General features: G+C 39.4%; 3 protein-coding genes across 3 annotated transcripts; 2 read left to right on the top strand and 1 right to left on the bottom strand.

Annotated features, from left to right (window-relative positions):
• Nucleotides 1–7,079: 7,079 nt before the first annotated feature.
• Nucleotides 7,080–7,901, bottom strand: LOC120777409 (39S ribosomal protein L21, mitochondrial). The gene is made up of 2 exons (XM_040108707.1): nucleotides 7,761–7,901; nucleotides 7,080–7,705 (listed from the first exon to the last, which is right to left on the bottom strand). Exons 1-2 carry the CDS (start codon nucleotides 7,825–7,827, stop codon nucleotides 7,155–7,157), a joined length of 618 nt encoding a protein of 205 aa, XP_039964641.1. The 5' UTR covers nucleotides 7,828–7,901; the 3' UTR covers nucleotides 7,080–7,154.
• A 432-nt stretch (nucleotides 7,902–8,333) lies between these two features.
• On the top strand, nucleotides 8,334–12,132 carry LOC120778901 (probable serine hydrolase). The gene is made up of 2 exons (XM_040110947.1): nucleotides 8,334–8,485; nucleotides 11,088–12,132. Exons 1-2 carry the CDS (start codon nucleotides 8,483–8,485, stop codon nucleotides 12,060–12,062), a joined length of 978 nt encoding a protein of 325 aa, XP_039966881.1. The 5' UTR covers nucleotides 8,334–8,482; the 3' UTR covers nucleotides 12,063–12,132.
• A 1,457-nt stretch (nucleotides 12,133–13,589) lies between these two features.
• Nucleotides 13,590–14,605, top strand: LOC120777067 (probable serine hydrolase). Its single transcript, XM_040108193.1, has 2 exons — nucleotides 13,590–13,607; nucleotides 13,679–14,605. Exons 1-2 carry the CDS (start codon nucleotides 13,590–13,592, stop codon nucleotides 14,603–14,605), a joined length of 945 nt encoding a protein of 314 aa, XP_039964127.1.
• The last annotated feature ends 292 nt before the right edge of the window (nucleotides 14,606–14,897 follow it).

Here is a 14,897-nt window from a genome sequence, read left to right as displayed (position 1 = left end):
ATTTTGGTGGATATTTTGGGTATGAAAGATGTTCTTGCTCGGCTCAATCCGATAAGGCTGAATTTTAAAGAGTACCGTAAACAGGTCTCTTTGGAAATACTTGATCATGCGTATTCCTATCCCACATTCATAGAGAGCTATATAACGGCCGATGAGGCATGTGTTTATAGGTTTGACATGCAAACATGTCAACCATCAACGGAATGGAATCCGTTTTCTGTCGATCGAAGTGTTAAAATAAAATTCGCTGAAGACCAGATAGATCCGACTGCTTTGGTATCGACATGTCGACTGGTGGGAACGGAAAGATCTTAAGTGCGCCAATTCTTAATATTTGGGCTTCGAATCAATTTAGTTGTGGGAAATCTTAAAGTAGCTTCAAATAAAACTCTGTTTACTTCTTCGGCGCCACAAGGCAATGCAACTGGCGACCCTTGAAATGTCTAACATTTCTTACGAATTTAAATACTATTATTTAAAAAATGCATTCTTCATCCAGCCGCAGACGCTCAGTAAGCTATGTGTGTGCATAAGTTGTTGCAGTAAATTTTAGTTGGCATTCAGTACTCAAAAGCAACAACAAAGTCTGCTGCTGAAGCCAACATGTTGACATTCCAAGCATACAATGTCACTCACTTAGCGTCACTTATGCAATAAGGCAAACAAATCTCATTCACGCCGCAGCACAGCATTATTCCTAATAGAAGAAGGGCTTGAAAATGAATGCGTCGGGAGCAGTGAGCCTACTGCTTTGCTACTTTAGGCGCCGCGGCGTGTTGAGACTGGCAAGAAGAAAGCTAGAGAGGAGAGTAGCTGATGGTAGCTGCTAGTTTTTGCTCTATTTTTCGGGAAGGCAAACGCTTGGCTTGGTTAGCCCTCGACGTCATTACGGCTAACGTTCATTTTACTTTCATGAAATCCTGTAAAATTTATATTACCATAAATTCCATGCCAATTATGTGCATAGTGCGATCGTTGCCTCATACAGAGAGCGCTAAACACATGCAAGCATACATATTTGTATGTGTGAGTGAGTATGGATGTGTGTGTTTGCAGTGGAAATTGCACGTTGTGAGCATGGACTTGGAAATTATTACATGAATATTCAAATCTAAGTTGGCATTTGCCTTCAGCATACATATACACATACATACATATGCATGTATGCGTGCGTGTGTGTTGCGGCACTCGTTTGCGGCAACGGCTCGACGTGTTTGCATAGACAGCAGGATTGTTTTTAGTTATGAAAATATTATTGTTTATCTTCAAAACAAAATGGAATATTTGCTTTCATGCTGCTGCAGATTTTTTTGTTGTTGTTGCTGTTATTATTGTTGCTGAATGTGTTTCAACCGCAGCTATCAGTCATTTCTATTGCGCTTCTCGCTCGTTGCACTTTGCAAAAAGTTCATGCATTTTGTTTATGTACCCAAAAGTTCACAAACATATTTGCATGTGTATGTATGTATGCATATAAGTATGTTCGTTACGAAACGTTTGGGTCTAACGGTTGTTGTGGCGTGTGTGTGGCTTCGCAAGTCAGTGACTTTTTGATGCGCTATAATGCCAAGATGTTCGTAACAGCCAGAAGGAAACATAGGAGATCCTATAAAGTATATATGTATATGTACTACATATATGCATACAAATAGTCAATTCAGCTGTGTGTGTGAGTTATCGATTTCAGTTTTGGCATACAACCGTTTTTCCCCAAAACACTGTTCACTTGGCGGAGTTGCCGTTATCGGACCACTGACCGATCGAAATCACGATAAAGATCGCCTCAGTCGACTAATCCAAAGATGACGCTGAATGAATTTTGTAAAAAAAAAACTTTATAATTTTACTTGATGAAAATGCGGACCATTTGGCGCTCCTCAAAAAGACATTAAGAATAGGAAGTCTTGGAATATCATTGACAAGCGAACTTTCTTCATCTTTTTTGGTACTACAACCCTTGGTCGGTCCGGGCCGAGAACACGAAACATCGCCAGTCGCTTCTATCCTCTGCGAGGTCACGCCAGTTGTAGAACCCAGGTGCAGACTGGTCGCTATGCGCTTGGTACTTCCATTGGATGCGTGGGCGCCATTGCTTCCGTTGTCCACCCATAGGTCTTGAGTCAAAGAAGCCTTTCGTTTGAACATCATCTTCTATGCGAAAGACATGACCTAACCAGCGCATTTGCCGAACTTTTATGCGCTTAACTATTTCCATGCCGCCAATCTTCTTCCACAGACCTTGAGTAGAGCAGTTCTCTGGAAGGGTCCTAGTGCTTTCTCATCTCGCCCATGTTTCTGCGCCGTATAATTGCACCGACAAGAGTTATTCTGCGCTTGATCCCAGGCTTAGATTATTGATGGAATTTATGCTGGTTCCGAGATATACAAAGTCCTAAACTTTTTCAATTTTACAGCTGCCAACAGTGATGCAGTACCTAAAGCACAATGAATTTTTGTTATTGGCTGCCAGGTATTTTGTCTTGCCTTCGTTCACCACAAGACCAAATTCTTTCTCTTCTTTTTCTAGGCTTGAAAACGCTGCGCTAACGGCTCTATTGTTAAGGCCTCTGATGTCAATATGTAGACAGTGTCATTGCGGTGCAGATTAGCAGCAAGTATTACTTTTTTCAGCATTATATTGAGAAAGACGTCCGAAAGAAAATAACCTGTCTCAAACCTTGTTTGGTATCGGACGGCTCGGCGAGGCCCTTCCCGATTTTAAAGGAGCTGATGGTTGTGCTCAACGTCATTCTGCATAGTTTCACAGGGATACCAAATTTAGACATTGCGTCGAATAGGCAACTCCTATCAGTGCTGTCGAAAGCGTCTTTGAAATCGACAAAGATGTTAATGGGTGTCGATCTGTTTGTCAGGGGTGGATTCGCCAGCTCTGAAGCCACACTGATAAGTTTTTCAGTTTATTTACAATGCACTTAAGTCTTTCACACAATATTATCTTAAGAACCTTATATGCGAAAATTCATACTTTTAGAGAAATTAAAAGAAACCATTATCAAATCAATCAAAGTCGTCTCAAAAACACCTTCAACCGACTACTACTTAAATATTTCATTGTTTTCAAATTTACTCATATTCTATAAAAACTAGTCCGGATCGCGGCTGCACGGCAAAAAACACTAATTGAAATTGATCACACAGTTAAATTTCCCGTCGGTGGCAAGCGATCGTGGTAGCAACATAAAAGTACTTTTGAATTCAAGAAAACAGGCAGAGCAAAAGCCGAACCAAGTAAAAAGGTAGCTGCTGCTCCAAATATAGTGCAACAGCATATATTTAGTGCTCTCGTTCTACTCAACTTTCTTCAATATTTTCAAGAAATATTATCGAGTTGACACCCCTTCTTCGGGTTCATTTTGATTATGCCAATCTGAAGTTATTTCCCCAGCTAAAGGATCTACAAACTTGTTTACTCTTGTAAACTAGGACTAGGCTATTACTATTCACATTTAGGGCTTACGCGTGACTGTGTTGCTTATAGTCTTACTATAGTCTTTCGTGGATTCTCAAAAGTAATTCTAGGCATTCCATTTTTTATTTGTGGTGAATCGAATTCCATGACCAATTTCAGAAACGTGACTTGGATCTTGTATTCTTTTTGTTTGATGGATGATATCGTCTATTTATTAGTGTTTAAAAAAAATAGAGAGGTTTCTCTAGGGACAATTTTTCACTCGCTCCTGAAAGCACAAGGTTACAAGGTGGCTGACGATTGCCAATCAATAGTCAAAATAATTGTGCAGTAATCCTTTTCGAACTCACGGGAATGTAAGTGCATACATACCTATGTGGACGTATATTAATGTAAGTGCCATGTTGTAAGGGGAAATTCTGTGGAATTCCTTTTTCTTTGGTATGTTTTAATTAAAAGAAAATCGTGAAATTGCGAAAGGCGATTAAAGTGCTCTTCTGCTTTCAGCAGCGTAACATTCTTCACGCATAGGGCGAGTGAGAGCATCGCGTGGGCTCACATTGACCGGAAAACGTTGATTTAATTGAGGTAAAATTTCCCGGATTATTAACTGTCGTGCAATGCGGCGAGACAGTGAGTTACACACTGGCATACAATATCAATATGCGTTTGTATGTATGTATGTATGTTTATACATCAATATCCCGAGAAAATTTGATTCCATTTATAAACTTGTTTGTACATACTTTTGTGTGGCTGTTATCGAATTTGTCTTGGATAGTTCCACTTTTAGTAAGATAAGATAAGATAAATAGATGAGGATTGCCACGCGACCTTAGGTCTATTGTGCCCTCTCCTAAGTCACAACGACCCACCTAACCCCAGTATATTGATAAATTCCAATTTACTGCTAGGTGCTAGTGAGGCGATATGATCCCAATTTGGAAACATGGATTCAAGGCCTGTATCCAGCGTCTGCAGACTTCTATTCAGTTAATTAGCAGGTGTTCTGGAGTTTCATGCTCCCTGTCGTAGAACCGGTAATTTGCACAAGAAGCTAGGCCCATTTTTATATAAGTGCTTCTTCAGCTTAAAGTGGCCAGTGTAGAATGCGACAAATTGATTGAGTTTTTCCCCCTAACTTCCCATAGGTATGGAAAGTTTGGTGCGTAGTCCTGCGACTCTTGCACCAATCGCCTCCGGCGTTTTCGAGCCGTCGGTGTACCGCTTGATTGTACTACCTCTAAGCAGTAGCTCGAAAGTGGAATCATTCCATTCAGCCTTACTGCTGTGGATAACTTTGAAGTTTGGTAATGCTGTCCCTTGGGAGAAGAGCCAATAGTATTACACCACTTAATTCGTTCATCCAATGCGATGAGATTACCTTACACCTGCTACAACCTTCTGCTGTCATTTGGACGAAGATATTTGACTACGTTAGTCATCTCTGTCTCTCTGCCCCCCAAGGGTTAGGTTCCTGAGACCGTCCAGGCTCCATAACAAAGGGGATAGCACTTCACCCTGTAAGCAGTCTCGCGTAATGCCGAGACGAATGCTGGTATCTCCTATTGTGGTTTCAGCTATTCTGGTCTATCCATCAGCGCACCGGTGCTGCCACATTCTTTTTCGTCAGCGCCCTGGCTACGCTCCTGTGAGAGGTGTTATCAAAAGCACCTTTGATGTCTGGGAAGGCGGATAAAATTACTTCTTCTCCTTCAAGCAAACTCTGTATCTCGAAGTTAACTGAACACTTTTAGTAACCCAATATCTAAGACTTTCTGGAACGCATGAGCTTTCGAAGTATAGTTGCTTAAAATATTCTTCATTAGCGCAAATATTAGAAGGTTGCTTAATTGTCTGAATCGTCGTTATCTGACCACTATAACATACGAACTGAACGATCAAAGAGAAGTTCCTTGTGCAGCTTCGTTCTGAGTACTGTAGTAGGTTACACTCATACTTATCCAGAATCGACCACGACATATTAAATATATGTCCAGCATGCAACGAGCCCCGGCACACATCTGACACCCTTCTCCCTATGGTCCGACCCCGTCGAAACAGCACGTTTCCTGGGCCTACCGTTGGATGACGTCGATCACAACTCATCTAATCTTCACTACCCTAACGAGGATTATGTACCCGTTACAACTACAAGAACAGCTGAATAAACAAAATGAAGTCTTTGTATGGAAATATTTTTGAATTAACGAGATATCTTTACAAAGTTTGGCATGGGTTATTGTCCAAAGCAAAGGCGCAATTTCTAATAACACTCGGAATCACATAAACAACCGATTATTGAGATTTATTAAACTTCGCCTTAAAAATCTCTGGTACGAAACGGTTTTAGACCCATGGTGTTTTAGGCAAAGAATGATCCGTAGAACATTTCCTGAATACGCGATTTTTGCGTTTTTTGCCTCCCTGTAAATCAACCCACTCCAATGTATTTGTATATACATATTTTATTCAAACTTCGGGCAAACTTAGTATACCCTCTTTATTTTTTAAGAGGAAAAGAATTAAATCATCATATAAGCACGTATGCAAGCCATAACTCTTTTCAAATATGAATTTGAACCATTAAAATGTATATAGCAAGTAAAATATTAAAACATTAATATTAAAAAAAGGAGAGTTTAGCATAACATATTCTTTTAAATGCACTCTTCTCCTCATATAAATACATATGCATATATGTACATACATAAATATGTATTTATACATACATACATACATATATGCAGTTCATTGAATGGTAATTCTGCCTCCCTCCAGTTTTATGATTTCCGCAAAACATGCGCAGAATTTCTGAATAGTTATTAGTGAATCTGACGGTTCCAAGCAATGACCAGTACAAGTTATTAAAGTGGTAAACAGGAATACTTCTTGACGACATGAAAGAATTTCTATTTATGCGCTCACTTACATACTTATAATAAGGAAATATTCGAAAAGAAATATTAATACATACATACACATATATATGTATAAGTATATATCTAATAGAATTTTCTTTTTTCTTGCAAGGTATTTTGCGATATTTGATAGAAAAGAAAATTCAAAATCATTTCCTATATTTAATTTGCTGAGTCATCTCCTTAGACTCCTTCCATATTTTGTTCAACAACTTGAACTTACACGACCTTTATTCAACTGCTTATATGAAAACTCTATACAAGCATTGAGCCCGGCAATATATTTTATTTTCAAAATCGTCACTTTATATTTAATGGCTGTTCTATTTTGATTTGTATGTGGCTACCATTTACCGTCCACCTATTTACCATAACGATATTTATTAACTCCCCTGTGGTGAGTTTGTTGAATGTAGCGAACCTTACCCCTTATTGTGTTTTAACGAAACTATATTGGTATAAATACACTAAGTTTCGGAATGGTCTAAAATCGAAAATTACGGTAGGTTCACTTAGATTATATCAGCTGAAATGGATTCACCAAGCGTTGGATAGCTCATTCTAAATTAAGTAGCAGGGCTCTACATATGTATATTCCACACGTGAGGCTCTGAAATACTCAACTAAGTTGTGCGAACACCTTAGCCTCAACATACACACAAATTTAAAAATAACTGATAACACTGGAAAACAAAATTTTACTATTTAAATAACGCACACATTTCACATAACTTAGGAACAAAATATGGTTTAACTACTTTATTGGCTGCTACACTTTATGTACAATAATTGAAAAAATGCAACTAAAATATACGCGGCTCACTGATTACTTCCGCAGGGTCACCTACATTTTGCTCAACTTCAATTGAATTGATGCGAATCATTGTGTTTGGTGAACGTTGGAAGTTGATACGCATGTATTGCTTCCTGCGCTTCTTTTTGAAATGTGTTTTCGTATGCGTAAGGGTTTTCTCAATAATTGTCGCCTTCACGTTCACCAAACCTGCCGGTAGTATTGGCCGACCGATTAAAGTGAAATCCTTAGCACCAGCTAGTAACACTTTTTCCAAACGTATTTCATCGCCAATTGTAGGTGGCCAATAGCCTTCCACAAGTATTATATCGCCAGCTGTTATTTTAAATTGCTTGCCACACAAATGTACAATAGCAAATAGACGTCCCTCTTTACGTTCATCAAGTTGTTGGTTAACTTTATCGAAAACATCTTGACATTCTTTTTGTTCGAGTTCTGAAGTCAATTTTTCACTTTTATTTGCTACAACTGCGGCATTTACTAAAGTGGGCTTTTGTTGTTGCAGTAGGGGCGGTGCAATGCTGAGCGCACGAAATGTGTCTGCAATGGAAAATAAATGAAATGTTGCTATTTGCATAACGATTTGTTTACTTACGTGTTAAGTTATTAACGAGGCAAGGCTGCCGCGCCACGGAAAGCAATCCCTTAGCCAAAAACGCCATTATTTTCAATATTCAATTGGGATTCACGAACTATTGCACAAACACTTCTTTCTAACCATAAAAATAAAGCGTATTGACAATCAGCTGTTATTGTGCTGCTGTTTTTGACAGGCAGTCGGCGCTATGTGCCATTCACAATAGTGTGGTGAAATGAAATATTTGAGGTAGCAAATATTTTATTCATATTTTTTTTGTTTTATTGTAAATGAAAAAACAAAAATTGACAAATAATTCACTCACTCATATTGAGTGATTTTTTAATTTAAGTAATAAGCAGTCATGTGCAGGATATTAATTTTTAAATATAATTTTACTGTTATCAATACAGTTATAATTATTAAAACAACCCCTAATGGGTTAATTAGTCAAAAGCTTTGAATTAAACTTTTTTTCCATTTGCATGTGTGATTATGTGAGTGCGCTCTCTACTCTCCATTTATATTACTCTTATCTACCAAAGCTCCCTTAATAACAGACTAGAACTTCTGTCTGATTCTCAGGTGAACTTGGTTGGTGTTTTTTGAGTAATCGCTTGATTGCAATTAGTTGTTTGTTACCAACGAAACTTATTGGATTAGTTTTTTCGTTCTTTAAAGTTTATTTAGTCTTCAATGAATTCTTCGATTTCTCGTTAATAAAACGGTTAGAAGCTGCAATGGTAAGTAAAGTATCCAAATGTCTATAACCTGAATACTAAAACATGAATAATACATTATACATGAATAATAAGACCTTTTATTGGACTTTAAATTGATGTGGCGATGACTTAGCGGAGAATGAGAGACAATCCTTAAAAAAAGCTTTGCCAAAAATTTGAGTTGGCTTGTCAAATTTTTGGAGAAAAGTCAAAATTTGCAAACTTTCGTAAGAAGTTTTAGACTCTGTACTCGTTCTAACGGTTATTTATGACTGTGACCATTATCGCGACAATTATGGCCTTATACTAATAACTTTTTTTGCAATATTCCTTTATTTATTGCATCGATAACTTATAAAATCTTAAGTTTATTTAAAAACTAGACAAACTCAAGCAAGTGATTAAGCTGTTTTGACGATACGTTGCTCTTTGGTACGTAGCATATCTCTTCTTTTAAGGCCAGTTTTATATCGGAATATACTAAAGCATTAGACAATGGGTTTGGGTGATCTCGGAGTTTAGATATATATTTCATATATCGTATATTAATGGATATTTTCATTACGAATGTACCATGATGAACACGTGATTGTTCTAAGCATTTTCGATTGGAACCTTCGTATCATATCAATATAAGTTTCACAGCTCGTACCCTCAGTTGAATGCTCGGCTTTATGACCGATTTTTGTTTATTTAGGCTAAGTTTATATTTAAAAGCCAATTTAAATTTACAGCTCTTATCTTCATGCAAGTTATTATTATTATCATTATTATTATTGTTATTATTGTCATTATTATTATTTTCATTATTATTATTATTAGATATACATATGTTTTCTCCAGATGAGCCCTCTATCTAGATGAATACCAAGGGGTACTAAGATATTGTTCATTTTTACTGCCGGGCACATATTTGGTTTTAGCGAAAATAAAACATGCTTACACTTTTATACACATCTATAAGCCAGGTGGCTAGCCATTTTTTGACAGAACTTAAGTGCTCCGCTAATGTTCTTGATGCTATAATGTGACATTTGTTACCGCTCACTAAGCTGTGTCATCCGAAAAATTGATGTCAATATTAACTTTTGGAAGATCTGCTGATATGATGTATAGAGTCGGGCCAGATACACTACCCTGCGATAACCACTCCCTATCTGTCGTTCACTAGATATGAAATCTCCCACTTTCCTGATTATTATCTTTCGAAATAACAAGCTTCGGCATTTATTTTTTGAAGAATATCTCTGTCAAATGTTTGTCGCGGCTAGGTCTCAGATGGTACATTCGTTGAGTTCAATTTTCGATGACTTGTTCGAGCATTTCGACTGGTAACTGGCGAGTGACACGCGTGATGTCTTGCTTCAAGCCCTGAATAGAAGCGGGTTTGTCCAGATAAACTTTAGACTTTCATATCTCATCAGGAAAAAATCTAACAGTGTGATAAAAAATCTAGCGATCTTTGTGTCTCAGCGAAGTGTTCTCCAAATAAATCCATTGATAGATGCGATGTGCGTGAAGTGGTGCTGTCTTTTTGAATCCAAATGGCGCCGAGATCACGAACTTCAATTTCAGGCATCCAATAGTCGGTTTCTATGGTGCGATAATGGTCGCAGGCATAATTTTTGCAGAAATATGGACAGATGATTACACCGGCTCACGAATCACACCAATCCGCTGTTTTTCTGGATGAAATGTCAGCTCTTGAATCTCTTCTGAATGTTCTTCGTCCCAAATGCAACAAAATGACTTGTGTACGTACCAATTGAGCTAGAAATGGGATTCATAGGTGAACAAAATTTTGTTCGAAAAAGTCGGATCTTTTTGGAACATTTCAAGAGCTAATAGATTAAAGCCATGTCGCTTGGGAAGGTCGAGCGGCTTCGGTTTTTGAACAAGCTGTATTTTGTACGCTTTCAATTTAAAATTTGGACGTAAAATGCGCCAAGCTGTTCCATACATCAGTCTGAGTTCTGCTAACGACGCCGAATCGACTCTCCACGGTTTTCGTGTACACTCTCAGCTACGGGTGCTATGTTTTCTTCACTGCGTGTTGGACTTGGTCCAATCCAATTATCCAATAATGAATGCTGGTATGCTGGGTCTGAAGATGGTGTTGCGAATAGTACGCGATATTTTCCATGAAATTGAATATTATCCTAAACTAAGAATTGCACTGAAGAGCGAAAATAATATTACCCCAAAAATGCTAATTGAGTTACCAAATATTGCTGTTGAGGAGAGCACCTCTGTACTGGTGACTTTTTTAGATTAAGTTCTTTCATGATTCTAATAATTTCAGTAAGCGCAGTCTTAAAAGACTCGAGCGGCTTGTTAGCTTTGTTGGGTAAGATTGACAGCTTAAAGTTGTTTAACACACTTTAGGAAAAGTGTGTTGCGTCGATCCCCAAAAGGTGTTGAGATTTTTGCTATCTCTCTGATGTCAACACGACAATTTTCAAGCACTGTTTCTTTAACTTTTAGGTTATTTTGCAGAATATCGTATTGCTGTCGAGGCTAGTCACTTAAACAAGTCAATCTTTCTTTATGAAAGAAGACTAGGCTACTAACAATTCTTCTTTCTACTCCAAAAATAAAAACTAATCACACTTTTCTTATCCAGTTCACAGAGATACAGATTCCAGTACCATGGGGTCACATATCCGCGCTTTGGTATGGCGATCGGTCGATTCAACCGCTCATCGCACTACATGGTTGGCTCGATAATTCTGGCACCTTCGCTAAATTGGCACCGTTGCTCATCGAAGCCGCCGGCAGTGTGCTCTGCATCGATCTACCCGGACATGGTCGCTCTTCGCATCTACCTGCTGGAATAATCTATCATATCTCTGAATTTATACGCGTACTGACACGTCTCATGCAATATTATAATTGGTCTAAAATATCGCTGTTGGGTCACTCTATGGGAGGCGGCATTGGTTTGTACTTTGCTTCCCTATATCCAAGCAAAGTCGATATGCTAATTAGCATTGATGTGGTCATAAGACGTCTTAGCAAGCCAGATTTCGCGGTAAAAGCGCTACGCTACTCAATGGAAAAGGCGTTGCGTGACAATCAACGCCTCGTCGATGACACATCAAACGAAGAACCACCAAGTTACACGTTTGCTGAATGTGAGCAACGGCTGTACGAGGGTTCCGGCCGTTCGATTTTGCTGGAAAACTGTAAATACATTTTGGAGCGCAGCATAAGCAAATCGCGTAAATTTGCCGATAGATATTACTTTTCACGCGACACACGCCTAAAATACTTAGTGGATCAACAGGCCGAGGAGGCGCTCAACAAAGCCATGGCTATGCGTATTTGTGCGGCGAAGTTGCCTTATTTGGTCTTAAGAGGTGGTGCTTCAAGTAATATCGGTCCGGACTCGATGAAGATAATCCATTTGCTGACTGAGGACAACCCGAACTTCGAAACACATGTCATTGCTGAGGGCTTACATCATTTCCACCTGAACCAGCCCGAAGCTACAGCAAATTTGATCATACCGTTTTTGAAGCGGTATCGTCCACAGCCGCAGGCCGACGGCGCACAGTCGGTTGTTGGCAGTGAGTTGCGGTCAAAGGCTAGATTGTGAACTTGAATTTTCGGCTTTTACTTAGTTTAATTTATAAATAAAGCTTGAAGTTCAGTTGGTAAAATGTCTATTAAATGTTTTTAGTGTTGTTTGAAGCGCATACACTGTTGGGGAAAAAGTATACGACACACTTTGAGTTACATATTGCGTCTATTACTATATGAATGATTTTAGGATTATTTAGAGCCTCGTCCCTGAAGCTTGGTGCAAAATAACGAATCAAGTAATTTTTGATATCCTAATCTGATGAGCAATGGATATCGTATTCCAGTGACAACTTCTGCATCGGCCGGAAAAATTTATATACGGAGGAGACAAGGTCTTTTCCGTTGATTTGGTTGGTTGGTCAGGCTTCACATAAGGTTTTTTGCGTTCTGTATTCCTCTGCTTCCCCCGGCGTGAACTGCATCGAATACTCTCAGAGCTGGAGTGTTTTCATCCATTCGAACGACATGACGTATCAAGCGTAGCCGCTACCTACTTGTCTCAGTCCTTGTCCCGTTCATCGCACTTCTTGAACGGCGGTGATGTCAACCTCTACTCTTACGAGGACATCAACCAGCAGCGCAATGGCACATTATATAATTCCAGTCTTTTAGTAAGCCCTAACCTTCAAAAGACGCGTGTATAAATTTGTCAGCTGTCGGATTATTAGGTTGTGAATTATATCATTTTGAGAGGTAACTTTTGTCATTTCTTTTTTGGAAAAACCAATACTGTTGAAGCCAAGATTTGGATTGTTCAACATTATTTGGACTCTGTACCAGGGAAATCAAACTTTGAAAAGTAGTTTGAGATCTTAAAGATATCAAATGAACGTGTACATTGTATCATTCATTAATATTTGGGTATGAGGAAGCTCGGTGGGAAATGGTTGTCGCGTGAGCTCACTTTTGACCAAAAACTACGACGAGTTGATGGTTTGGATCAGCCTTTGGGGATCTTCAAACGTAATATACCCAAGTTTTTGCGTCGATATGTGACAATGTATAGGACATGGCTCCATCATTTCACTCCGAAGCCTTAGCGACAGTAATTCGAGTGGACTGCACATGATCAACCCACTCCAAGGCAATGTGCCGTGTCAGAAATCAGTGAAAAAGATGGCAAAAATCTATTAAATTGGGCTTCGAATTGCTTCTGTACTCATCGCATTCTCCAATTCTGGTCCCCATGGACTATTTTCAGTTCTCCAAAAATAACGTAGGTGATACTTTTGCGCAACAGTGTAGGTATCTAATCATGCTTACGCGGTACTTATGTTTACCTAAGTGAGCCAACAAAAAGGGTTCAAAGTTCATTAATGTTTATAGTTAAACATTTTTCCACTTAGTACGAGTGCCAACTTGACCTAAGCTTTAAAATATTAAGCTTCTACTAAAGTGTTTCTATGAAAAATAAAATGTTTGCGTCTAAATTGACGAGAGAATTGTTTAATTTGCGCAAGCGGAGAGCCGTAGACGGTCATGCAACGCGCCGCAAGTAATTCATAGTTGCCGTGCCGTTAGCCTAAAAGAGTGGAACGCAATGACAGAGAAGAGTCGAGTAAGTGCATTTAGCGCGTCGTCTTCTTTAAGTGAAAAATTTCTCTTAAACATTCATTTTACTTTCTCTAGCCGATTGAATTGCAAATTCCCATGCCCTGGGGTCACATAGCCGGCTGTTGGTATGGCGATCCGCTGGGGCGGCCGCTGCTCGCTCTACACGGTTGGCAAGATAATGCGGGCAGTTTTGCACGCTTGGCGCCGCTAATTGCAGCGCAGCGACCCATTCTGGCGATCGATTTGCCCGGTCATGGACGCTCGTCGCACTTTCCCGCCGGCATGTCGTATCACTTCAACGATTTCCTACGCGTCGTGCATCGCATTGTTCGCCATTATAAGTGGCGTAGCGTATCCCTTCTGGGACATTCGATGGGCGCAGCTTTGAGCTTTTACTATGCCGCACTCTTTCCGAACACTGTCGATATGATCATAGCGATTGATACATTGACCACGCTATACTTTCCGCCGCATATACAGATCGATATGATGACCGTGATGACGGAGAAGTCACTGAACGAGGAAGATCGCTTGCGTGAGCCAGCGCCAATGCCACTTTACAGTTATGAGAATTTAACAGATTTGCTCTATCGTGGTTCAGAACAATCTGTGGAGTTGGAGCATTGCAAGTGTCTGTTGGAGCGTAGTGTTCGGCTCGCTGAAGGGCAATCGGATATGTATTATTTCTCACGTGATACCCGCGTTAAGCTCATGGAAATGGTTTTCACACCGCCGGAGCTGGTGCTGGCGTTGGCTGAACGCTTGCGTAATATTCATTATCTCGTCATTAAAGCTGAGCGCTCGTACCACATAGAGGTGGAAGATTTAAGTGCGATCTTTCGTATTCTACGTGCAAATAATCCCACATTCGAGTTCCACGTCATGAAGGGTGAGAAGCATCATGTTCACCTGAATAGTCCCGACAAAGTGGCGGCGTATGTAGTGCATTTTCTACGTATGTATGGCGGAGGGTGGCATAAACCAGCGGAGGCTAAACTGTAGTTATAAGTTTTTTTGGAATAATAATAAAAAAAAAAGGTGTCTTAAGTTCGTTATGATTTCGGCGGTTTTACCGAAAACGAGTTGAGTCGTAAGTGGATTTGTAGGATAAGAAGGTTTAGCTGAGTTTAAACTTTTGTATTCGGTAGAAGTCCAACACAATGCTCCGGAAGGTCCAATGAAGCCCGTGACTTCTGCTGCAGTGAAAAATTTCTTTGTCAGTATAAATTCCCGAGCTTGGTAGTCTGTGAGGAAGGTTTTAGTCTAGCTTAAAGATTGCCGAATCTGAAACTGG

Source organism: Bactrocera tryoni, chromosome 5 (genome assembly GCF_016617805.1).
Source record: "Bactrocera tryoni isolate S06 chromosome 5, CSIRO_BtryS06_freeze2, whole genome shotgun sequence".
Classification (NCBI taxonomy): Eukaryota; Metazoa; Arthropoda; class Insecta; order Diptera; family Tephritidae; genus Bactrocera; species Bactrocera tryoni.
Note: the sequence above shows the minus strand (reverse complement) of the source record. Positions and strands in the feature narration are given on the sequence as shown.